Genomic DNA, 27,298 nt, shown 5'->3' with positions numbered 1-27,298 from the left:
ACAATAAATACAGTTAAGAAATAAGAATAATTAGCATATTAGTATAACAACATGCTAATAGCGCTAATACCTTGATATTAAAATGAAAGCTAATAACAAAATCCCTTGGTTGATCTATGCATTTATCAATAAACTATTTAATATGAACACTTTAATGTTGACAATGATGATGACTAACATATACATAAATGCAGGGCATGAATAAGATACCCAGTCAAAGATTAATGATTCAAGTTGTAGTACTGTTTGTGTTTAGGATGACAGCAATTTCAGGATGAAAGACGGATGTACATACTGTGTTCAGAAAGAAGGCTTTCTAGAAAAAGAGTTACAGCATTTTTCCTGATCAGGTCACATGATCAGGAAAAACTCAGGGCACTATCATATGCAGTATTTCTTGAAATATCCAGGTAACACAGACCAGTAGTAGACTGGCTAGGTAACACAGACCAGCAGTAGACTGGCTAGGTAACACAGACCAGCAGTAGACTGGCTAGGTAACACAGACCAGCAGTAGACTGGCTAGGTAACACAGACCAGCAGTAGACTGGCTAGGTAACACAGACCAGCAGTAGACTGGCTAGGTAACACAGACCAGCAGTAGACTGGCTAGGTAACACAGACCAGCAGTAGACTGGCTAGGTAACACAGACCAGCAGTAGACTGGCTAGGTAACACAGACCAGCAGTAGACTGGCTAGGTAACACAGACCAGCAGTAGACTGGCTAGGTAACACAGACCAGCAGTAGACTGGCTAGGTAACACAGACCAGCAGTAGACTGGCTAGGTAACACAGACCAGCAGTAGACTGGCTAGGTAACACAGACCAGCAGTAGACTGGCTAGGTAACACAGACCAGCAGTAGACTGGCTAGGTAACACAGACCAGCAGTAGACTGGCTAGGTAACACAGACCAGCAGTAGACTGGCTAGGTAACACAGACCAGCAGTAGACTGGCTAGGTAACACAGACCAGCAGTAGACTGGCTAGGTAACACAGACCAGCAGTAGACTGGCTAGGTAACACAGACCAGCAGTAGACTGGCTAGGTAACACAGACCAGCAGTAGACTGGCTAGGTAACACAGACCAGTAGTAGACTGGTTAGGTAACACAGACCAGCAGTAGACTGGCTAGGTAACACAGACCAGCAGTAGACTGGCTAGGTAACACAGACCAGCAGTAGACTGGCTAGGTAACACAGACCAGCAGTAGACTGGCTAGGTAACACAGACCAGCAGTAGACTGGCTAGGTAACACAGACCAGCAGTAGACTGGCTAGGTAACACAGACCAGCAGTAGACTGGCTAGGTAACACAGACCAGTAGTAGACTGGCTAGGTAACACAGACCAGCAGTAGACTGGCTAGGTAACACAGACCAGTAGTAGACTGGCTAGGTAACACAGACCAGCAGTAGACTGGCTAAGTAACACAGACCAGCAGTAGACTGGCTGTGTAACACAGACCAGCAGTAGACTGGCTAGGTAACACAGACCAGCAGTAGACTGGCTAGGTAACACAGACCAGCAGTAGACTGGCTAGGTAACACAGACCAGCAGTAGACTGGCTAGGTAACACAGACCAGCAGTAGACTGGCTAGGTAACACAGACCAGCAGTAGACTGGCTAGGTAACACAGACCAGCAGTAGACTGGCTAGGTAACACAGACCAGCAGTAGACTGGCTAGGTAACACAGACCAGCAGTAGGCCTAATAAACTGGAATACAACTAGCACTCTGGTTGTTAACAGATAAAGGGCACCTCCGCAGCAGCAAATGCACAAGCCAATGAAGACATGGCACAATAAACAACTGTGGGACCCACTATTTAATCCTAGTCCAGAAACCCTCCACCACCGGCCGATGGGTATCTCCCTAAACTGTATGGATAAGATCAGTGCAACCTGAGCGTGGATATTAAATGTCTAATCTGTTTTGGAACTTATGGAAGATGCTATGACAGTTAGCACATTAACAGAGAGAGTGGAGGGCTTGCCAAGTGCATCCGAGCATCAGAGAAAATGCTCTCTGAAAGATATCGGGTTCGTCCAGGAGGGGCTCGGTACTGCAACAACATAACCATCAGTTTAGGCCCTTATGAATTGAAAATGCCTCTCAATGAAATGAGGGAAATACAGTCAATGACGTGTTTCAGACCTAAGAGTTGGGGGAAGAACTACAACAGCATAGTTAGTACCTATGCAGATGAGAGGGAGCATTTTATTGTCTCGCAGCACTCTGTGTTTTTAAGTGTGTTTGGGTAAGCGGCTGAGCAGAGTTTTGAAAAGAAGCACAAACCCTAAGAAATAAGTTTGTGGAGAAGAGGTGTCGGTGTATAGGGATGATGTTGTGGCGCAGTGGTCTAAGGGGTGCTAGCTGTGCCACTAGAGATCCTGGTTCGAATCCAGGCTCTGTCATAGCCGGCCGCGACCGGGAGACCCATGGGGTGGCGCACAATTGGCCCTGGGTAGGGGAGGGAATGGCCGGCAGGGATGTAGCTCAGTTGGTAGAGCATGGCATTTGCAACGCCAGGGTTGTGGGTTCAATTCCCACGGGGGGTATGAAAAAAAATAAATAAATGTATGCTCTGGATAAGAGCGTCTACTAAAATGTAAAGCTGTACAGTAGGTATGCATCCACAGCTAGCATTAGCATTTAGCACACAGGGAGGTCTGGGAGTGTTCAGAAAGAAGAGGCTATCAGCTTTAGCTGACAAGTGGATGTTCCCACTCTTGTTAGATTTGAGCTAATATTATTAGCTTTTAGCTTATTAGCTTTTCAAGTTCAAGTTCAAGTTTGTTTACTTGTCATATACACATGATATACATGGTGCACACAGTGCAACGAAATGCTTACTTGCAGGTTCATCACTAGCTAACAAAACCATTGATTTCAGATAATACATGCTAATTCACACCAACACTCAAATCCTTAACAAATGTGTTGAAAAGTGTTGATATTTGGCCATTTAAAATGAGAGCTACTTTCCCTTTCTGCAATTTCCCTCTTTCTTTCTCTCTCTCTCTCTCTCTCTCTCTCTCTCTCTCTCTCTCTCTCTCTCTCTCTCTCTCTCTCTCTCTCTCTCTCTCTCTCTCTCTCTCTCTCTCCCCTTTCCCTCTCTCTCTTTCTCTCTCCATCCATCCCTATTGCACTCTTTTCATTGACCAGCTCACGTATTGAATCTCTCTGATGAAAACAGATCTCACTGCAGCGCCACAATAGAATGGCTGATGCAGGTAAGATGAAACCTAATGGATTTTTTTTCTCTCAATGTGCTCAAGATTGAATAAAAGGGCTCAAGATTGAATATAAGGCCTGACCTCCAGATGTACTAGATCCATTTCAAGAGCAGAGATATTGTTTATGGAGAGGAAGAAGTAGAATAAGAGGCCACAACAACAGCTTGAGCCGTGTTCCAACACAACATGATACAAACATATATACAGCAATAAACTAATATATTCAACAACATACACACCGATACACCAACTCTGATATATATGCCAATATATGCACCAACTCTGATATATATGCCAATATATACAGCAACTATATACAGTGGGGGAAAAAGTATTTAGTCAGCCACCAATTGTGCAAGTTCTCCCACTTAAAAAGATGAGAGAGGCCTGTAATTTTCATGATAGGTACATGTCAACTATGACAACAAATTGAGAAAAAAAAATCCAGAAAATCACATTGTAGGATTTTTAATGAATTTCTTTGCAAATTATGGTGGAAAATAAGTATTTGGTCACCTACAAACAAGCAAGATTTCTGGCTCTCACAGACCTGTAACTTCTTCTTTAAGAGGCTCCTCTGTCCTCCACTCATTACCTGTATTAATGGCACCTGTTTGAACTTGTTATCAGTATAAAAGACACCTGTCCACAACCTCAAACAGTCACACTCCAAACTCCACTATGGCCAAGACCAAAGAGCTGTCAAAGGACACCAGAAACAAAATTGTAGACCTGCACCAGGCTGGGAAGACTGAATCTGCAATAGGTAAGCAGCTTGGTTTTAAGAAATCAACTGTGGGAGCAATTATTAGGAAATGGAAGACATACAAGACCACTGATAATCTCCCTCGATCTGGGGCTCCACGCAAGATCTCACCCTGTGGGGTCAAAATGATCACAAGAACGGTGAGCAAAAATCCCAGAACCACACGGGGGGACCTAGTGAATGACCTGCAGAGAGCTGGGACCAAAGTAACAAAGCCTACCATCAGTAACACACTACGCCGCCAGGGACTCAAATCCTGCAGTGTAGGACGTGTCCCCCTGCTTAAGCCAGTACATGTCCAGGCCCGTCTGAAGTTTGCTAGAGTGCATTTGGATGATCCATAAGAGGATTGGGAGAATGTCATATGGTCAGATGAAACCAAAATATAACTTTTTGGTAAAAACTCAACTCGTCGTGTTTGGAGGACAAAGAATGCTGAGTTGCATCCAAAGAACACCATACCTACTGTGAAGCATGGGGGTGGAAACATCATGCTTTGGGGCTGTTTTTCTGCAAAGGGACCAGGACGACTGATCCGTGTAAAGGAAAGAATGAATGGGGCCATGTATCGTGAGATTTTGAGTGAAAACCTCCTTCCATCAGCAAGGGCATTGAAGATGAAACGTGGCTGGGTCTTTCAGCATGACAATGATCCCAAACACACCGCCCGGGCAACGAAGGAGTGGCTTCGTAAGAAGCATTTCAAGGTCCTGGAGTGGCCTAGCCAGTTTCCAGATCTCAACCCCATAGAAAATCTTTGGAGGGAGTTGAAAGTCCGTGTTGCCCAGCGACAGCCCCAAAACATCACTGCTCTAGAGCAGATCTGCATGGAGGAATGGGCCAAAATACCAGCAACAGTGTGTGAAAACCTTGTGAAGACTTACAGAAAACGTTTGACCTGTGTCATTGCCAACAAAGGGTATATAACAAAGTATTGAGAAACTTTTGTTATTGACCAAATACTTATTTTCCACCATAATTTGCAAATAAATTCATTAAAAATCCTACAATATGATTTTCTGCATTTTTTTCCCTCAATTTGTCTGTCATAGTTGACGTGTACCTATGATGAACAGAAGATAGCCCTATTTGGTAAAATATCAAGTCCATATTATTGAAAAGTTTATTCCAGTGCTGTCACAAAGAAACCACTACTAAAGGACACCAATTGCTTTGGCCAAGAAACACGAGCAATGGACATGAGATTTTTGTTTCCAACTGCCATGTCTTTGTGAGACGCGGTGTGGGTGAACGGATTATCTCCACATGTGTATTTCCCACCGTAAAGTATGGAGGAGGAGGTGTTATGGTGTGGGCGTGCTTTGCTGGTGACACTGTCTGTGATTTAGAATTTAGAATTCAAGGCACACTTAACCAGCATGGCTACCACAGCATTCTGCAGCGATACACCATCCCATCAGGTTTGGGCTTAATGGGACTATCATTTGTTTTTCAACAGGACAATGACACAACACACCTCCAGGCTGTGTAAGGGCTATTTTACCAAGAAGGAGAGTGATGGAGTGCTGCGTCAGATGACCTGGCCTCCACAATCCCCCTACCTTAACCAAATGTATGTCTTCACTATTATTCTACAAGGTAGAAAATATAAAAAATAAAGAAAAACCCTTGAATGAATAGGTGTGTCCAAACTTTTGACTGGTACTGTATACAACTATATACACTAACACTAATATATACACCAATATATACAACTATATACACCAACACTAATATATACACCAATATATACACCAACTATATACACCAACACTAACATATACACCAATATACACTGCTAAAAAAAATTAAGGGAACACTTAAACAACACAATGTAACTCCAAGTCAATCACACTTCTGTGAAATCAAACTGTCCACTTAGGAAGCAACACTGATTGACAATAAATTTCACATGCTGTTGTGCAAATGAAACAGACAACAGGTGGAAATGATAGGCAATTAGCAAGACACCCCCAATAAAGGACTGGTTTTGCAGGTGGTGACTACAGACCACTTCTCAGTTCCTATGCTTCCTGGCTGATGTTTTGGTCACTTTTGAATGCTGGCGGTGCTTTCACTCTAGTGGTAGCATGAGACTACAACCCACACAAGTGGCTCAGGTAGTGCAGCTCATCCAGGATAGCACATCAATGCGAGCTGTGGCAAGAAGGTTTGCTGTGTCTGTCAGCGTAGTGTCCAGAGCATGGAGGCGCTACCAGGAGACAGGCCAGTACATCAGGAGACGTGGAGGAGGCCGTAGGAGGGCAACAACCCAGCAGCAGGACTGCTACCTCCGCCTTTGTGCAAGGAGGAGCAGGAGGAGCACTGCCAGAGCCCTGCAAAATGACCTCCAGCAGGTCACAAATGTGCATGTGTCTGCTCAAACGGTCAGAAACAGACTCCATGAGGGTGGTATGAGGGCCCGACGTCCACAGGTGGAGGTTGTGCTTACAGCCCAACACCGTGCAGGACGTTTGGCATTTGCCAGAGAACACCAAATTTGGCAAATTCGCCACTGGCACCCTGTGCTCTTCACAGATGAAAGCAGGTTCACACTGAGCACGTGACAGATGTGACAGAGTCTGGAGACGCCGTGGAGAACGTTCTGCTGCCTGCAACATCCTCCAGCATGACTGGTTTGGCGGTGGGTCAGTCATGGTGTGGGGTGACATTTCTTTGGGGGGCCGCACAGCCCTCCATGTGCTCGCCAGAGGTAACCTGACTGCCATTAGGTACCGAGATGATATCCTCAGACCCCTTGTGAGACCATATGCTGGTGCGGTTGGCCCTGGGTTCCTCCTAATGCAAGACAATGCTAGACCTCATGTGGCTGGAGTGTGTCAGCAGTTCCTGCAAGAGGAAGGCATTGATGCTATGGACTGGCCTGCCCGTTCCCCAGACCTGAATCCAATTGAGCACATCTGGGACATCATGTCTCGCTCCATCCACCAACGCCACGTTGCACCACAGACTGTCCAGGAGTTGGCGGATGCTTTAGTCCAGGTCTGGGAGGAGATCCCTCAGGAGACCATCCGCCACCTCATCAGGAGCATGCCCAGGCATTGTAGGGAGGTCATACAGGCACGTGGAGGCCACACACACTACTGAGCCTCATTTTGACTTGTTTTAAGGACATTACATCAAAGTTGGATCAGCCTGTAGTGTGGTTTTCCACTTTAATTTTGAGGGTGACTCCAAATCCAGACCTCCATGGGTTGATACATTTGATTTCCATTGATCATTTTTGTGTGATTTTGTTGTCAGCACATTCAACTATGTAAAGAAAAAAGTATTTAATGAGATTATTTCATTCATTCAGATCTAGGATGTGTTATTTTAGTGTTCCCTATATTTTTTTGAGCAGTGTATAAAACTATAAATCAAAACAAATCAATTTTTATTTGTCACATGCGCCGAATACAACAGGTGTAGACCTTACAGTGAAATGCTTACTTACAAGCCCTTAACCAACAATGCAGTTTTAAGAACGAATACAAAAAAAATCACAAAAAAATACAATACAAAAAAATACGAAATAAAAGTAACAAATAATTAAAGAGCAGCAGTAAAAATAACAATAGCGAGGCTATATACAGGGGGTACCGGTACCGAGGCAATGTGCGGGGGCACCGGTTAGTCGAGGTAATTGAGGTAATATGTACATGTAGGTAGAGTTATTAAAGTGACTATACATAGGTTTATATTGGCCAGGTCGCAGTTATAAATGAGAACTTGTTCTCAACTGGCTTACCTGGTTAAATAAAGGTGGATTTAAAAAAAATAAAAATAAACAGAGAGTAGTAGCAGCGTAAAAGGGGGGGCGGGGGGGGGGGGGGGGGGGGGCAATGCAAATAGTCTGGGTAGCCATTTGATTAGATGTTAAGGAGCCTTATGGTTTGGGGGTAGAAGCTGTTTAGAAGCCTCTTGGACTTGGTGCTCCGGTACCGCTTGCCGTGCAGTAGCAGAGAGAACAGTCTATCAACTAGGGTGGCTGGAGTCTTTGACAATTTCTAGGGCCTTCCTCTGACACCGCCTGGTATAGAGGTCCTGGATGGAACGAAGCTTGGCCCCAGTGATGTACTGGGCCGTACGCACTACCCTCTGTAGTGCCTTGCAGTCGGAGGCCGAGCAGTTGCCATACCAGGCTGTGATGCAACCAGTCAGGATGCTCTCGATGGTGCAGCTGTAGAACCTTTTGAGGATCTGAGGACCCATGCCAAATCTTTTCAGTCTCCTGAGGGGGAATAGGCTTTGTCGTGCCCTCTTCATGACTGTCTTGGTATGTTTGGACCATGTTCGTTTGTTGGTGATGTGGACACCAAGGAACTTGAAGCTCTCAACCTGCTCCACTACAGCACCGTAGATGAGAATGGGGGGCGTGCTCGGTCCTCTTATTTTTCCTGTAGTCCACAATCATCTCCTTTGTCTTGACCACATTGAGGGAGAGGTTGTTGTCCTGGCACCACACGGCCAGGTCTCTGACCTCCTCCCTATAGTCTGTCTCGTTATTGTCGGTGATCAGGCCTACCACTGTTGTGTCATCGGCAAACTTAATGATGGCGTTGGAGTCGTGCCTGGCCATGCAGTCATGAGTGACCAGGGAGTACAGGAGGGGACTGAGGACGCACCCCTGAGGGGCCCCCGTGTTGAGGATCAGCGTGGCGGATGTGTTGTTACCTACCCTTACCACCTGGGGGCGGCCCGTCAGGAAGTCCAGGATCCAGTTGCAGAGGGAGGTGTTTAGTCCCAGGGTTCTTAGCTTAGTGATGAGCTTTGAGGGCACTATGGTGTTGAACGCTGGGCTGTAGTCAATGAATAGCATTCTCACATAGGTGTTCCTTTTGTCCAGGTGTGAAAGGGCAGTATGGAGCGCAATATAGATTGCATAATCTGTGGATCTGTTGGGGCGGTATGCAAATTGGAGTGGGTCTATGGTTCTGGGATAATGGTGTTGATGTGAGCTATGACCAGCCTTTCAAAGCACTTCATGGCTACAGACGTGAGTGCTACGGGTCGGTAGTCATTTAGGCAGGTTACCTTAGTGTTCTTGGGCACAGGGACTATGGTGGTCTTCTTGAAACATGTTGGTATTACAGACTCAGACAGGGAGAGGTTGAAAATGTCAGTGAAGACACTTGCCAGTTGGTCAGCGCATGCTTGGAGTACACGTCCTGGTAATCTGAATGTTGACCTGTTTAAAGGTCTTACTCACATCGGCTACGGGGAGCGTGATCACACAGTCGTCTGGAACAGCTGATGCTCTCATGCATGTTTCAGTGTTACTTGCCTCGAAGCGAGCATAGAAGTAATTTAGCTCGTCTGGTAGGCTCGTGTCACTGGGCAGCTCGCGGCTGTGCTTCCCTTTGTAGTCTGTAATAGTTTGCAAGCCCTGCCACATCCGACGAGCATCGGAGCCGGTGTAGTACGATTCGATCTTAGTCCTGTATTGACGCGTTGCCTGTTTGATGGTTCGTCGGAGGGCATAGCAGGATTTCTTATAAGCTTCCGGGTTAGTGGTGGCTCTACCCTTTAGCTCAGTGCGGATGTTGCCTGTAATCCATGGCTTCTGGTTGGGGTATGTACGAACAGTCACTGTGGGGACGACGTCATCGATGCACTTATTGATGAAGCCAGTGACTGTACTCCTCAATGCCATCGGAAGAATCCCGGAACATATTCCAGTTTGTGCTAGCAAAATAGTCTTCATCTGACCACTTTTTTATTGACCGAGTCACTGGTGCTTCCTGCTTTAGTTTATGCTTGTAAGCAGGAATCAGGAGGATAGAATTATGGTCAGATTTGCCAAATGGAGGTGAGGGAGAGCTTTGTACGCGTCTCTGTGTGTGGAGTAAAGGTGGTCTAGAGTTTTTTCCCCTCTGGTTGCACATTTAACATGCTGGTAGAAATGAGGTACAACGGATTTAAGTTTCCCTGCATTAAAGTCCCCGGCCACTAGAAGCGCCGCCTCTGGATGAGCGTTTTCCTGTTTGCTTATGGCCGTATACAGTTCATTGAGTGCGTTCTTAGTGCCAGCATTGGTTTGTGGTGATAAATAGATGGCTACGAAGAATATAAATGAAAACTCTCTTGGTAGATAGTGTGGTCTACAGCTTATCATGAGATACTCTACCTCAGGCGAGCAAAACCTTGATACTTCCTTAGATATCGTGCATCAGCTGTTGTTTACAAATATACATAGACCGCCACCCCTTGTCTTACCAGATGCTGCTGTTCTATCCTGCCGATACAGTGTATAACCCGCCAGCTGTATGTTATTCATGTCTTCGTTCAGCCATGACTCGGTGAAACATAAGATATTACAGTTTTTAATATCCCGTTGGTAGGATATTCGTGCCTGTAGTTCGTCCACTTTATTATCAAACGATTGTAAATTGGCCAATAGTATCGATGGCAAAGGCAGATTAGCCACTCGTCACCGGCTCCTTACCAAGCACCCCGATCTCCTTCCGCAATATCTCCTTTTCGTTCTATTGCGAATGACGGGGATGAGGGCCCTGTCGGTTGTCTGGAGCAAATCCCTCTCGTCCGACTCATTAAAGAAACATTATTTGTCCAGTTCAAGGTGAGTAATCGCTGTTCTGATGTCCAGAAGCTATTTTCGGTCATAAGAGACGGTACGAGCAACATTACGTACAAAATAAGTTACAAACAATGCGAAAAAACACACAAAATAGCACGGTTGGTTAAGAGTCCATAAGATGGCAGCCATCCCCTCCGGCGCGTACTTAATGAGCTGTAACCAAAAAAACGATATACACCAACACTAATATATACACCATTATATACACCAACTATATACACCAAAACTAATATGTACACCAACTATATACACCAACACTAATATATACACCAATATATACAACTATATACACCAACACTAATATATACAACAATATATACAACTATACACACCGACACTACTATATACACCAATATATACAACTAAATACACCAACACTAATATATACACCAATATATACAACTATATACACCAACACTAATATATGCACCAATATATACACCAACTTTATACACCAACACTAATATATACACCAATATATACAACTACATACACCAACACTAATATATACACCAACACTAATATACAGTATACACCAGATGTGAAGTCACATGAATATAGTGATAAGTCACTATATAGTGATAAATCACATTCAAATACTCTCCTTGCCCTCGAAACAATACCGTGTACATGAGTATGTATACATATCTGTATGTATACAATCTGGCGTGTATCACGTGTTCGTGGCAAACATATACATGACATATAATCATGGTGTTATCTAGCAGACAAAGCTTCTGATAGGCTAATTCACATCATTTGAGTCAATTGGAGGTGTACCTGTCAATGTATTTCAAGGCCTATCTTCAAACTCAGTGCCTCTTTGCTTAACATCATGGAAAAATCAATAGAAATCAGCCAAGACCTCAGATGTTTTTTTGTAAACCTCCACAAGTCTGGTTCATCCTTGGGAGCAATTTCCAAACGCCTGAAGGTACCACGTTCATCTGTACAAACAATAGTACGCAAGTATAAACACCATGGGACCACACAGCCGTCATACCGCTCAGGAAGGAGACGCGTTCTGTCTCCTAGAGATTAACGTACTTTGGTGCGAAAAGTGCAAATCAATCCCAGAACAACAGCAAAGGACCTTGAGAAGATGCTGGAGGAAACAGGTACAAAAGTATCTATATCCACGGTAAAACGAGTCCTATATCGACATAACCTGAAAGGCCGCTCAGCAAGGAAGAAGCCACTGCTCCAAAACCGCCATAAAAAAGCCAGACTACGGTTTGCAACTGTACATGGGGACAAAGATTGTATTCTTTGGAGAAATGTACTCTGGTCCGATGAAACAAAAATATAACTGTTTGGCCATAATGACCATCGTTATGTTTGGAGGAAAAAGGGGGCTGCTTGCAAGCCGAAGAACACCATCCCAACCGTGAAGCACGGGGGTGGCAGCATCATGCTGTGGGGGTGCTTTGCTGCAGGAGGGACTGGTGCACTTCACAAAATAGATGGCATCATGAGGAAGGAAAATTATGTGGATATATTGAAGCAACATCTCAAAACATCAGTCAGGAAGTTAAAGCTTGGTCGCAAATTGGTCTTCCAAATGAACAATGACCCCAAGCATACTTCCAAAGTTGTGGCAAAATGGCTTAAGGACAACAAAGTCAAGGTATTGGAGTAGCCATCACAAAGCCCTGACCTCAATCCTATAGAACATTTGTGGGCAGAACTGAAAAAGCGTGTGTGAGCAAGGAGGCCTACAAACCTGACTCAGTTACACCAGCTCTGCCAGGAGGAATGGGCCAAAATTCACACAACTTATTGTGGGAAGCTTGTGGAAGGCTACCCGAAACGTTTGACCCAAGTTAAACAATTTAAAGGCAATGATACCAGTGTATGTAAACTTAAGTGTATGTTAACTTCTGACCCACTGGGAATGTGATTAAATAAATAAAAGTTGAAATAAATAATTCTCTCTACTATTATTCTGACATTTCACATTCTTAAAATAAAGTGGTGATCCTAACTGACCTAAAACAGGGAATTTTTACAAGGATTAAATGTCAGGAATTGTGAAAAACTTGTTTAAATGTATTTGGCTAACGTGTATGTAAACTTCAGACTTCAACTGTATATTGACGAACTGGATGATCTGTATGGGTCAAATAAGATGCAGCCATTGCTATAAGTGGAAGACATGTATGGCTGTGAATAATAATAATAATAATAATAATAATAATAATAATAATAATAATAATAATAATAATAATACAATAATAATACTTTATAAATAATACTTTATTATATAGCGCTTTTCAAAGACCCAAAGACACTTAAACTCTTGAATGCTTAAATGTCTTGTCCTGTTGAGTGTAGTGTAGCAATGAAAACCCCTCCATGTCCTCTCTATGGATACATTGGACTCTCAAAAGACACCATCATTCAAAGGAAACCATCATTATTTTGTGAAAAATCAAATATCCATATTTACTGTCTGGATAATACGTTCCATAGTAATAGAAAAGCTGATATTTGTTTTTTTTGTGCAGATGCCATTTCCAAAGCCATAATTATGTGTATTGGTGATATGACCAAGTATACAGTCAGATATAGTGGTCCTAAGTTAATACCTTGAACTCTCAGTCTCTATACAGTTTCTGTATAAAAATGTAGATTTAATTTTCTCAGTTAAAATGACACTTTCTTTCTCTGACCAGGTACATAAAATTGTCTCTACTCTCTATGTAGACAGTTTCGATATTCTGATGGTGTATACAGTGGATGTTCCATGCGTCCCAAAATGCACCCTATTCCCTATATAGTGCACTACTTTTAACCAGAGCCCTATGAGCCCTTGTCAAAATTAGTGCACCTTATAGAGAATAGGGTGCCATTTGGGATGTATTTGACTGTTTTATAGAGAATGATCTCATTCCAGACACATGGAAACAATGTCGATTTCCTGCCTTTCTCATGAATACAATTATGGCTAAGGATGACAATTTGTGGCACATTGAAGCAGTTTGTGTAAAAAGGCTGAGTGAGGCTGTATTCATGCAGTATAGCAATCAGTGTATTCATATTGGATGTTTGAAAATGATGGATTTACCCACAAACCTTTGTGTGTCAGAGCTGACAGGGCAATCCCTTACTTTGCCTTCCTCTTGATATTGCATGAATATTGTTGTATGTCATATGAAATGAACAGAGAAATGATTCACATAGCCTGTGTTGTTAATGTAACATTTTACTATTCAAAAAGTTACAAACCAGAAGAGTTGGCAGTCTAAACAAAAAAACGCTATGCTTTCCCTAGAGCCAAACCATCTATGTTCTCATCCAAACAATTTGCTGAAATGCCCATTTTGAGAAAATCGTTTCAAACTGTATCTGTTTCAAACTCAATCTTTCTTAGACATACTAGTCTCCTCAGGCAAGTGACAACGAACACAACCCTCTGACCACCAGTCGTTGGTACCACCAAATGATGGAGTGGGTGAATCAGTATCAGACGGACCTGGCTTCAAATAATACTTGAAGTCTTTCAAATACTTTGAGTGTTTGCTTAAGGCTGCCTGGTGTGCCAGGTGGGCTGAGTTTGCATTTTTGGAACTTGTCTGCTAGCTCCATTGCAACAGGCAAACTAAATCGAGCACAGATTAAGTATTTTAAATGATTTCAAGTAGTATTTGAACCCAGGTGTGGTATCTAAGCAAACAGCTTGTGGGGGACTCACCGATGGCATTTGGCTGGAGAGCAGGTGGCCGTCTTGGGCCAACATATTGGACATCATGAGGGCGGGCAGCTCCGGGTAGGAGTACGGGTTGATCATACCATTGTGGTGGGCCCCTAGGGAGTGGCACAGGTAGCCCGACTCTGGGTCCATCAGGTGGAGCAGGGAAGGCTCGGCGTGGTTAGGAGGGGTGATGGGCGGGATCTCGTAGTCCTCGTCCCCCGCACCGTTCCCACCGCCGCCTCCTCCTCCCTGTCCGGAATAGCTCTGGAAGGACAAGCAGAGAGGGAGATGATGTGAGATAGTGTATTTTACTGTATGTGTAGTTTATAGGTAGGTTAGCCATGAGCAGTGAATGATTGATGTAACGTGTAGGTTGAGGTGTGGGGGAGAGGTCATTTTGAGAACAGTCAATTATTTAATGAGGAAATGGTGCCCTCCACCCCCCACCCCAGGGATGGTAGTTATAACAATGATAAAGGGTCACCTCCCTAAAAAAAACATACTCCACCCCCAGTCCCCAATTACACCCTACCTATATGCTTCTCATGTTTAAAGAGACTACTGCATAACAGTAACATGAGCTTTCAAACATCTGAATACAGTAAATGTACATTAAATATTGTATATCATTTGTTTCCATGTTTTCAGAATAACAGTATGCATATCTGTGTATTGCTGTACTATCAATAGGTCCATATTGCTGTGTGCAGCAATAAGGAACAATATGATTCTGAATTCTAAAGGGGGAAAAAATAAAATAAATACCTGGGAAATTCAATGGGGAATGAAATAGCAATTTTGTCTGAGGCACTCTGACTTGACTCCCTTTGTAATGACTGAGTCAAGTTAATCATCACAAATAATATTCAGGTGTCAGCCATTCAAGGGGTTTTTAATCGAATTTTTATGATTCATGTCTTGGCGTATACATAAAAAAGTCAGTTCTGCAACATTTCAGAAATCAATTCAATATCAGAGGCTGTCATCCTCTGCACTGGAGTGGTCATTTATCTCAAGAAAATCCTTCCAGAGAATACAGGGCAAAGCCAAAGAAAAAATTATTCTCAGAGAGCTCTTTTTTACTCTATTTAAGTAAATAACTGAAACGTAGTAGATAGCTAGCTACTGTACAGTGAGGGAAAAAAGTATTTGATCCCCTGCTGATTTTGTAAGTTTGACCTTGCGGGCATTGCAGGATTTCAGTCCTTCACGGTGTAGTGTGTTACCAATTGTTTTCTTGGTGACTATGGTCCCAGCTGCCTTGAGATCATTGACAAGATCCTCCCGTGTAGTTCTGGGCTGATTCCTCAACGTTCTCATGATCATTGCAACTCCACGAGGTGAGATCTTGCATGGAGCCCCAGGCCGAGGGAGATTGACAGTTATTTTGTGTTTCTTCCATTTGCGAATAATCGCACCAACTGTTGTCAACTTCTCACCAAGCTGCTTGGCGATGGTCTTGTAGCCCATTCCAGCCTTGTGTAGGTCTACAATCTTGTCCCTGACATCCTTGGAGAGCTCTTTGGTCTTGGCCATGGTGGAGAGTTTGGAATCTGATTGATTGATTGCTTCTGTGGACAGGTGTCTTTTATACAGGTAACAAGCTGAGATTAGGAGCACTCCCTTTAAGAGTGTGCTTCTAATCTCAGGTCGTTACCTGTATAAAAGACACCTGGGAGCCAGAAATCTTTCTGATTGAGAGGGGGTCAAATACTTATTTCCCTCATTAAAATGCAAATCAATTTATAACATTTTTGACATGCGTTTTTCTGCATTTTTTTGTTGTTATTCTGTCTCTCACTGTTCAAATAAACCTACCATTAAAATTATAGACTGATCATTTCTTTATGTGGGCAAACATACAAAATCAGCAGGGGATCAAATCCTTTTTCCCCCCTCCCTGTAAGCGCTGTAGTAAGGCACAATGACTTAATGTCAACCCATCACCAGTCTACTGTGCAACATTTACCAAAATCATCCAATAATCAAATGCATTGAACTATGTGTAATGTTAAGAAACACTAGAACATATTAAGTCAGCCCACCACCAATAGCTTTTACTGAAATGATCAAAGAATCCAATGCATTAAACTGGGTATAATCCTAAATAACCACTACAGCAAATGAAAGACATAAACTGAAAAATAGGCACAAAGAAACCAGCCTCAATCTGGTCACGACCAACGAACTTGCAATTGCAATTTATTACTTATTGTAAAGGAGGGATGTAGACATTGAACGAACACAACACTTAAACTTTCATTCCCTCGCAACTAGTGACCATGAATGGAAAAAGGGGAAAAAATAATGTAATTGCATTGTCTGGGAAAGCATGGATATTAATTTTCTAAATTGTCCTTTGAAGACAGATGTTTTTGTAAACCTTTGGAGATTGTGTAATTGTTTGGTCTAGTGGACAAGAAAACAAACATTTCCGGAGATTGAATTTCCCTCATAATTGTTGGAAGGAAACTAACTTGTCTGTTGTAAACATTGGAGCCATTGTGTGAAGGGAGTCCCTCGTTGAATCCTCTGGGAGAACTCACATCTCCATGATCTTTCACAATGAGGTTAGACACTAGGTACTGTTAAGATTGAGGCTATGTCCCAAAGGACACCCTATTCCCTTCATAGTGCACTATTTTTTTACCCCTATTTGGTACACAGCCTCAGTCTTAACCAGACATTCTTCTAAGCCTTGACAGAACTTAAACCATAAAAGGCCCTTTGCACAGTCATCACTTATCTTAAGTATCTTATAGCTTATGTTATATCTTAAGTATCTTATAGCTTATGTTATATCTTAAGTATCTTATAGCTTATGTTATATCTTAAGTATCTTATAGCTTATGTTATATCTTAAGTATCTTATAGCTTATGTTATATCTTAAGTATCTTATAGCTTATGTTATATCTTAAGTATCTTATAGCTTATGTTATATCTTAAGTATCTTATAGCTTATGTTATATCTTAAGTACAAAGGGCATGTTCATTGACCATGGACAATGTGTTTTGTTTGTCCGTAGTAGAAAAACACTTCTTCCAATCAAATCAAATCCTTTGCTTTTTTCAATTCCGTAAGAGAGGGCTAGTGAATAATATGTGTCACATGTTACATTTCTCTGGAGCCTAGTCGGATGCCCTTGATGATCAAATGTAAATATCAAGGACATTCCCTACTGAATAGTTGCAGGATAAATCATTCATATTCTATTCAGAGTGAGATTGCATGTATAGTATACAGAGCCATGGTATACTCCAGCTAATGCATACTCTTCCCCCTTTCCCCTTTAAAAGTCCAATCTGAACAATGCCGTATGTACAGTGGGGAAAAAAAGTATTTAGTCAGCCACCAATTGTGCAAGTTCTCCCACTTAAAAATATGAGAGAGGCCTGTAATTTTCATCATAGGTACACGTCAACTATGACAGACAAAATGAGCGAAAAAAATCCAGAAAATCACATTGTAGGATTTTTAATGAATTTATTTGCAAATTATGGTGGAAAATAAGTATTTGGTCAATAACATAGGTTTCTCAATACTTTGTTATATACCCTTTGTTGGCAATGACACAGGTCAAACGTTTTCTGTAAGTCTTCACAAGGTTTTCACACACTGTTGCTGGTATTTTGGCCCATTCCTCCATGCAGATCTCCTCTAGAGCAGTAATGTTTTGGGGCTGTTGCTGGGCAACACGGACTTTCAACTCCCTCCAAAGATTTTCTATGGGGTTGAGATCTGGAGACTGGCTAGGCCACTCCAGGACCTTGAAATGCTTCTTACAAAGCCACTCCTTCGTTGCCCGGGCGGTGTGTTTGGGATCATTGTCATGCTGAAAGACCCAGCCACGTTTCATCTTCAATGCCCTTGCTGATGGAAGGAGGTTTTCACTCAAAATCTCACGATACATGGCCCCATTCATTTTTTCCTTTACACGGATCAGTCGTCCTGGTCCCTTTGCAGAAAAACAGCCCCAAAGCATGATGTTTCCACCCCCATGCTTCACAGTAGGTATGGTGTTCTTTGGATGCAACTCAGCATTCTTTGTCCTCCAAACACGACGAGTTGAGTTTTTACCAAAAAGTTCTATTTTGGTTTCATCTGACCATATGACATTCTCCCAATCCTCTTCTGGATCATCCAAATGCACTCTAGCAAACTTCAGATGGGCCTGAACATGTACTGGCTTAAGCAGGGGGACACGTCTGGCACTGCAGGATTTGAGTCCCTGGCGGCGTAGTGTGTTACTGATGGTAGGCTTTGTTGCTTTGGTCCCAGCTCTCTGCAGGTCATTCACTAGGTCCCCCCGTGTGGTTCTGGGATTTTTGCTCACCGTTCTTGTGATCATTTTGACCCCACGGGGTGAGATCTTGCGTGGAGCCCCAGATCGAGGGAGATTATCAGTGGTCTTGTATGTCTTCCATTTCCTAATAATTGCTCCCACAGTTGATTTCTTCAAACCAAGCTGCTTACCTATTGCAGATTCAGTCTTCCCAGCCTGGTGCAGGTCTACAATTTTGTTTCTGGTGTCCTTTGACAGCTCTTTGGTCTTGGCCATAGTGGAGTTTGGAGTGTGACTGTTTGAGGTTGTGGACAGGTGTCTTTTATACTGATAACAAGTTCAAACAGGTGCCATTAATACAGGTAACGAGTGGAGGACAGAGGAGCCTCTTAAAGAAGAAGTTACAGGTCTGTGAGAGCCAGAAATCTTGCTTGTTTGTAGGTGACCAAATACTTTTTTTCCACCATAATTTGCAAATAAATTCATTAAAAATCCTACAATGTGATTTTCAGGATTTTTTTTTCTCAATTTGTCTGTCATAGTTGACGTGTACCTATGATGAAAATTACAGGCCTCTCTCATCTTTTTAAGTGGGAGAACTTGCACAATTGGTGGCTGACTAAATACTTTTTTCCCCCACTGTATATATATATACAGATGTAGGATCTTAATTTGAGTCAGTTTGCTACAGCAGAAAAATAATCCTGCAGCAACAGGAAATGTGAATTATTATGTGGACATTTTTGTAGGGGTTGATGCATTTTTCGTAATGCAAGATCAAGTCTGAAATTTCTAAGTGGAAATTAGAAACTTCAGAAGCCTTTTTAAACATCAAATACACAACAAGTTTAAAATGTTCTCCTACAACAGGGTGATCAAATTAAGATCCTACATCTGTACGTATGTGTTTGAGGGCTCATATAGGCCAGAGTCTGTCCTCCTTGTACGGCGTCGACTCCAACAAAGGCACCTCCACTGTTTCTCAAAGTGGAGGTCTTCAGAGAGTTTGGCGCACATTTTAATGCACCTTTCATTTAAGAGAAACAGATGAACAGACAGTTGGTGTGGGGATGGAATGAGAGGGAAAATATCATCGATTGGGAAGCGTTCCAGGTTATCTTTGTTGGCACTGAGCTAACTTTCCACAATGCTGCTTCAACTAGCTGGGCTCATCGAATGGGACTTATCTGAACAGGCTGCCTTCAGTAGTCAAGGCCTTCTGTGTCACAAATGATATCTAGCTAATGATTTGAAGTCATATTATTATATCTTCGGACATATAATTTTAGGAATACAGTGTCTTATAAGCCCATGTGGGCTGGGCATTCCTGAAGATGCATGGCACTCTAATAATTAAATAAAGAAATCACATCAAAATATACTCCATTTCCGCAAACAATGTGGTAATACATATATGCAAAAGAATAAAGGAAATATACTTTAAGGTGGAATGGGACCCACCACAGTAAATTCAGGCCATTTCCAGTTTCCAGCAGTATTTACTATATATTTGTTCTTATATACACCTCAGTAACTAGGTGAGTCAGAGGGGAAGATAACTATATATGATAATAAATAATAATTATAAAGATAATTATATATGAGGTTTGTCAAATTATGATTTATGTTTACACATCCCTTCTACCCTTCTTTTCCTCTTTCCTCTTTCCTCTTTCCTCTTTCCACCCCAAACCCCACCCTGAGCCCAGAAAACAAAGTCAGAGTTATCTCTCGCTTCCATACGGCCTGTTTCTAAGAAGAGAACGGAGGAGGGAAGGGAGGTTTATCTTGGGGAAGAATTTGGGTTCCTCATCCGTTTTCATTCTCCTCATAGGAATACTACGTCTGGTAAATGATGCCATGGACAATACTAGAGGAGGATATCATCACCCCTGTTTACTTTAGAGGGTGGTCTGTTCCATTTGAAGATATTCAGCAAAATTCTAAGGAAATAATGGACCCTACAATAAATGACGATATGGAACAATCCTTCTCAATGACTGGGTGATGTCATGCTTTGCATGTGATCTAAGAACTCAATGATGCATAGTATGACTTTATCTCACATAACTTTAATGGTAATAATTGTGCACAGCCACTACACACATCATGTAAGTTCATAGAGAAGCAAGAGAGGATGTCTACTTGTGTGTGTCCTAATTGGACAGCTCAATCTGTGGACAATCCTCTCACTTTGTCTCTCTCTCTCTCTCTCTCTCTCTCTCTCTCTCTCTCTCTCTCTCTCTCTCTCTCTCTCTCTCTCTCTCTCTCTCTCTCTCTCTCTCTCTCTCTCTCTCTCTCTTTCTCTCTCTCTCTCTCCCCCCCCCCCCCCCACACCCTCTCTCTCAGCTCTAATATAGGCTTTAATTACAGCCATCAGTTGTGTTATTTTGCTACAATATCATGTCAGGGATATCAGCACACCACAAAGAGCCTCTCTAGAATTACTTCCATCCTACACCTCCCTCCTCCCCTCAGCCCCCCATTCTATCCCATCCATCCCATCCTATCACTCTCTCTCTCGCTCTCTCTGTCTCCAAACAGACAGACTAGCTTCATTATTTATCCGTCACTCTGTTACTATTTGGAAATTTGTGGAATCTGAAACCACGGCTCTCAGTTTCTGTTTGGTTGAAAGTGAGGCATTGCTCCAGCCCCAACACAATGTCATGGGCTCATCTCAGGAATAATAGCTGCAAAATGCTAGCTAGTTGTTCCATTGCTGGCTACGGCTATTTTGGATGCGACAATGCCCCGCAATGCTATCAACGCAAATAATACCGAAATGCCTATTGTAGAGAGACTCAAATGAAGAAAGAAGGAAAGAAAAAAAAAAAAAAATCTAAAGAATGAAAGGCCATGAAAGATAGAAATTCTTAATAAGGTCCATTACATCCTAGAGAAAGGAGTTGACTGCTAAATGAGCATGGACTTAAACAACCATCCTAATTCTAATGGTTTCTCCTTTTATGTTTTGTCTCTTCCTCTTGTCTCCCGCTCTTGTCTCCCCCTCTTGTCTCCCCCTCTTGTCTGTCTCCCCCTCTTGTCTCCCCCTCTTGTCTCCCGCTCTTGTCTCCCCCTCTTGTCTGTCTCCCCCTCTTGTCTCCCCCTCTTGTCTCCCCCTCTTGTCTCCCTCTCTTGCCTCCCCCTCTTGTCTCCCCCTCTTGTCTGTCTCCCCCTCTTGTCTCCCTCTCTTGTCTCCCCCTCTTGTCTGTCTCCCCCTCTTGTCTGTCTCCCTCTCTTGTTTCCCCCTCTTGTCTCCCCCTCTTGTCTGTCTCCCCCTCTTGTCTGTCTCCCCCTCTTGTCTCTTCCTTCTTGTCTACCAACATCTCACTCCTCGTCCAAGGTCACGAGGTCATTGTCATCTGATCAGGCATTTTGTTACGAAACAGGACTCCCGGGTCGTGGAGTCACTCTGATTTGATTGGCTGTCAGAAATTATACAATTTGCATTTAACCCATGTGGCATGAGTTCTGAGTGGCGTACTAATGCATTTGGCAAAGATAGAAGGCTGCCACAGGAGTGGCTAATTTCAAGCCTGAGTTATTGCACAACATGCTGGGGTTACATGGTGTGGGGTTTATCAAATAATAAACAAACAACTCTGTCTCTGTCTCTGTCTCTGTCTCTGTCTCTGTCTCTGTCTCTGTCCCTGTCGCTCTCTCTCTCTCTCTCTCTCTCTCTCTCTCTCTCTCTCTCTCTCTCTCTCTCTCTCTCTCTCTCTCTCTCTCTCTCTCTCTCTCTCTCTCTCTCTCTCTCTCTCTCTCTCTCTCTCTCTCTCTCTCTCTCTCTCTCTATGTTTCTCTCTCTGTCTCTCTCTATGTTTCTCTCTCTGTCTCTCTCTGTGTCTCTGTCTCTCTCTCTGTCTCTCTGTGTTTCCCTCTGCGTCTCTCTCTGTCTCTCTCTGTGTCTCTGTCTCTCTCTGCGTCTCTCTCTGTGACTCTCTGTCTCTCTCTGTGTCTCTCTGTGTTTCTCTCTGTGTCTCTCTGTCTCTCTCTTTCTCTGTCTTTATCTCTCTGTCTCTCTATCTCTCTTTGTCTCTCTGTGTTTCCCCCTCTTCTAATGACATGTTGATTTGACTGGGAGAGGATGCTCAGTGAGGTTGGGGCTAGCCCACCACTAACAGGTCATTATTGCTGTACACTGGAGTGGAACAAAACGTTGTTCAAACGTTCCCAGACTAAACACAGAGAGGAGATAGGAGACACTGTGCAGACAATAGAATGTGATTAACGAAGATCATGGGCAAATAAAGGACAAATAAAGTTGCATGAATTTGAATTGGGAAATGATGGGGGCAGATGTTAGCTTAGCCAGCAGAAATAGATTCTAGATGTAATAAGCGTTCATTATTGTATTCTTAGCCAAGACATGATGCAGTGGAGAGTGAGTTCAGTTAACACGCTCACGCCCTCCGACAGTGATTGTGTGCAGATGCTTCGCAGTGAGAACAGTGTAAGCTCAAGCACGATCCTCGCTAATGCAATAAGAAAAATGCTAAGTAAACAAATGATCAGATAAAAGAAACAAAGCTCTGGTTTCGAGGAGTCATTTAGAGAGAGATTGTTACATGCTCTGATACTGACGTGGGTGAAAAGAAGGAGGGAGAAAGAGAAGGAGGGAGAAAGAAGGAGGAGGAAGATAAGGATGGAGAAAGAGAAGGAGGGAGGAAGAGAAGGATGGAGGAAGAGAAGGATGGAGAAAGAGAAGGAGGGAGGAAGAGAAGGATGGAGAAAGAGAAGGAGGGAGGAAAGAGAAGGATGGAGAAGAGAAGGAGGGAGAAAGAGAAGGAGGGAGGAAGAGAAGGAGGGAGAAAAGAGAAGGAGGGAGGAAGAGAAGGATGGGAGAAAGAGAAGGAGGGAGGAAGAGAAGGATGGAGGAAGAGAAGGATGGAGAAAGAGAAGGAGGGAGGAAGAGAAGGATGGAGAAAGAGAAGGAGGGAGGAAGAGAAGGAGGGAGAGAAGGAGAAGGATGGAGAAAAGAGAAGGAGACAGAGGGAGAGAAGGAGGGAGCGAGAGGGGGGAGGAAGAGAAGGATGGAGAAAGAGAAGGAGGGAGGAAGAGAAGGAGGGAGAGAAGGAGAAGGATGGAGAAAGAGAAGGAGAAGGAGGGAGAGGAAGGAGGGAGCGAGAGGGGGGAGAGATGATTTCAACATTTCAAATGAGGACCATAATCAAACTCATTGCCTGACAGGAGCCATTTAGCATTACAAAATGACATTTGGCACACATATTATATCTGCAGTATCCCCCTTGTCACTTCATATAGAGATCAGCCATGTCTCTTCATATAGAGATCAGCCATGTCTCTGCATATAGAGATTAGCCATGTCTCTTCATATAGAGATCAGCCATGTCTCTTCATATAGAAATCAGCCATGTCTCTGCATATAGAGATTAGCCATGTCTCTTCATATAGAGATCAGCCATGTCTCTTCAGAGGAGGAATCTTTTTAACTTTATTCATTGGTTGCGTTGTCTCTTCTGCTAGGCTTAACAGGGCCACTGCTGCTGTACAGTTAGTTGATGGATACGTCCCAAATGGCATTCTATTCTCTATGGGCCTTGGTCAAAAGTAACGCACTATGTAGTGAATAGGGTGCCAATTGGTACGCAGAAGATGAGTTCGTGCACCGCATATCACGGATAACAAATCCAATGACATCAGCGCATTGTTCCAGCTCTTTTATATTGATTTCTATCCCAGTTTCACTGTTTTCACATTGAAGATCAATGTTGGTGTAGTGTGAAAATCAATGGCTGGTGTAGTGTGAGGATCAATGCTGGTGTAGTGTGAGGATCAATGCTGGTGTAGTGTGAAGACAATGATGCTGTTGTTCTGATTCTGACTGACGGAAGGCTGATTGTGTTGTTGTTGTGTTTTTTATCAGGGATATTAACAACAACAACAACAAGACAGTTGGTGGAAGGATCTTTAATCATTTAAAGGTAATTGTGGGAAATAATAATGAAGACGCTGACAGGACGGTCGTGTGGACACAGACGTGTGTATTATACTGATGATTGTTTGTACACTGTCACCAGTAAAGGACTGTTTTCTACTGGTGTACAGCGCTGATGGGTGGGGGATGGTGTGTGTGTTTGTGTATGCATGCATACATGCGTGTGCACGTTGACCTACGTTTGTGTGTCACAACAATAGCGAGCATTTCCACCATGATGTAACTGTGTTCTTCAGTGTCTCCCTATTTTCTCAGTCTCCCGGCCTGGAGTCAATAGTCAATGTGGCTGTGTATTGGCGATGGGCACAGCTGGGCACATCTGCTGAGAACGTGTGGCAAACACATGAGGCTTGGACCTCTGGTGCCATTGTTTTACAAGGGGCAGAGGGAGGGGACATCTCTCCACTGTGAATGAGACACTTATTCCTCAGACATGATTGTACACAGACTCTATGGCTGCGTCCCAAACACACCCTATTCTCTAATATAGCCCCTTCACGACTCAATTCCACGAAGATGTCACAAGCACAACTGAACGACACAACAGACACACACAGTACATACATATACTGAGTGGACAAAACATTAAGAACACCTGCTCTTCATGACATAGATTGACCAGGTGAATCCAGTGAAAACCATGATCCCTTATTGATGTCACCTGTTAATCCACATCAATCAGTGTAGCTGAAGGGGGAGGAGACAGGTTAAAGAAGGATGTTGAAGCCTTGAGACAATTGAGACATGGATTGTGTAAGTGTGCCATTCAAAGGTGAATGGGCACAACAAAATATTGAAGTGCCTTTGAACAGGGTATGGTAGTAGGTGCCAGGCACACCGGTTTGAGTGTGTCAAGAACTGCAACGCTGCTGGGTTTTTCACACACAACAGTTTCCTGTGTATATCAAGTATGGTCCACCAACCAAAGGACATCCAGCCAACTTGACACAACTGTGGGAAGCATTGGAGTCAACATGGTCCAGCATCCCTGTAGAATGCTTTCGACACCTTGTAGAGTCCATGCCCCAACAAATTGAGGCTGTTCCGAGGTCAAAAGGGGGTGCAACTCAATAATATCCTAATGTTTTGTACCCTCAGTGTATAATTCATAAAATTACACCTGAACATTAATTCTACCAATAGTTTGTTTAAACAGAAAGAACGCATTTCTCGATTTCTGATTGGTAGAGGTAGGCTTTTCATACAATAACAGTAGGTCCCTCAAGTCCTCTGGCACTGGCCTTTAACTATCCCAAAGCCTAGAACCAAGAGGCATGGAGAGGCAGGCTTTAGTTACTATGTCCTCAGCCTCTGGAATAGCCGGCCAGAGAACCTGAGGGGGCCGAAACTGGGGGACATATTAAAAAAATATCTTAAAATCTTTAGTTTTTTATCTTGTGTTTGTTGTGTAATACATATTTCAGCTTTTATTTTCATATTTTTTTCATAGTTTCTTCCTGTAAAGCCCATTGCGTTGCATTCCATGTCTGAAATGTGCTGTATAAATAAAGCTTGATTTGACTAGGATGTATTTACCTGCTTTGAGCTAAAAGCTGTGAATCTAATGTGATGCTATTCATGTTAAAGTCTAAAGGGAAGTGAAACTAGTAGTTAGTAAGCTAGCCTATCATCTCATAAGCTAGGTTTCCATTCAATTAGCGACAGATTTTCATTCGAATATTCTAAAATCAGCTTGAAAACAATATGTGCATTTTCCCACCTGAGATGTGTTTCCATCAAATTGACTTAAAAATAACTTTTGCGGTAAAATTCTCATCTACCTAATCAAAAATATGCTAAATGGGTTTCAATCGCATTTTTAACCACATAATATCATTGCATGACTCCAAGATTACTTCGATATGATGGTTAATACGTAAATAATTTTGCATAAAGGCGTTTCCACCGCCATTTCTCACATAATTTCTCAAGTCTCCCGAGTGGCTCAGTGGTCTAAGGCACTGCATCGCAGTGCTAGCTGTGCCACTAGAGATCCTGGTTCGAATCCAGTCTCTGTCGTAGCCGGCCGCGACCGGGAGACCCATGGGGCGGCACGCAATTGGCCCAGCGTCGTCTAGGGTAGGGGAGGGAATGGCCGGCAGGGATGTAGCTCAGTTGATGGAGCATGGCGTTTGCAACGCCAGGGTTGTGAGTTCGATTCCCACAGGGGGTATGAAAATAAAATAATGTATGCACTAAAGTAAGTCGCTCTGGATAAGAGCGTCTGCTAAATGACTGTAATGTAATGTATAATTAATTTTACTGACATAAAAGATCCTACCTTGTCTAGCGCATTTAGTTTTGTTGACATTTGGAAACTTTACGGGCAAATGTTCTGTTTCCATCACGCCTGTTGTGACATGTTTTATCCAACTGGTTCCTTATCAACAAACTGTGGCTGCGTCCCAAATGGCACCATATTCCCTATTCCCAATGAGCCCTGGTCAAAAGTAGTGCACAACATAGGGTGTCATTTGGGACTCAGCCTTGGTTTTGTGAAAGGCCTACAAAACACATTAAGACTGCCATTAGATTCATTTGATCACCTACGGCAACATGGAAAACAGACATCTTGGAACGGGAAAGGGCCCTTGCACAAATATACAACTGTGCATTTATTTGCAGTCCTGTGTTAGTAAACTATTCCAAACAGAATGCTTTTAATGGGTGAAAAAGGGAGCCATATTCCAAAGCACTCAAAAAAAAAATGCCAGGGGGAAGGAGAGAGAGAAAGAGAGAGAGAGCAAGGGAGAG

At 43.0% G+C, this 27,298-nt stretch overlaps 1 protein-coding gene across 1 annotated transcript in view; it reads right to left on the bottom strand.

Moving 5' to 3' along the window:
- The window catches only part of LOC311133237 (TOX high mobility group box family member 2-like), a 150,386-nt gene that overhangs the window by 44,055 nt on the left and 79,033 nt on the right, over nucleotides 1-27,298 (bottom strand). The window contains exon 4 of the mRNA XM_084166723.1: nucleotides 14,299-14,562. Coding sequence (XP_084022849.1) covers nucleotides 14,299-14,562 — 264 coding nt within the window. The remainder of the gene's footprint in view (nucleotides 1-14,298; nucleotides 14,563-27,298) is intronic.

The sequence above is a fragment of the Coregonus lavaretus genome (assembly GCF_964263955.1).
Source record: "Coregonus lavaretus genome assembly, chromosome: 8".
In the NCBI taxonomy this organism is placed as follows: domain Eukaryota; kingdom Metazoa; phylum Chordata; class Actinopteri; order Salmoniformes; family Salmonidae; genus Coregonus; species Coregonus lavaretus.
The sequence above is the reverse complement of the archived record's forward strand: the minus strand, read 5'-3'. Positions and strand labels throughout refer to the sequence as shown.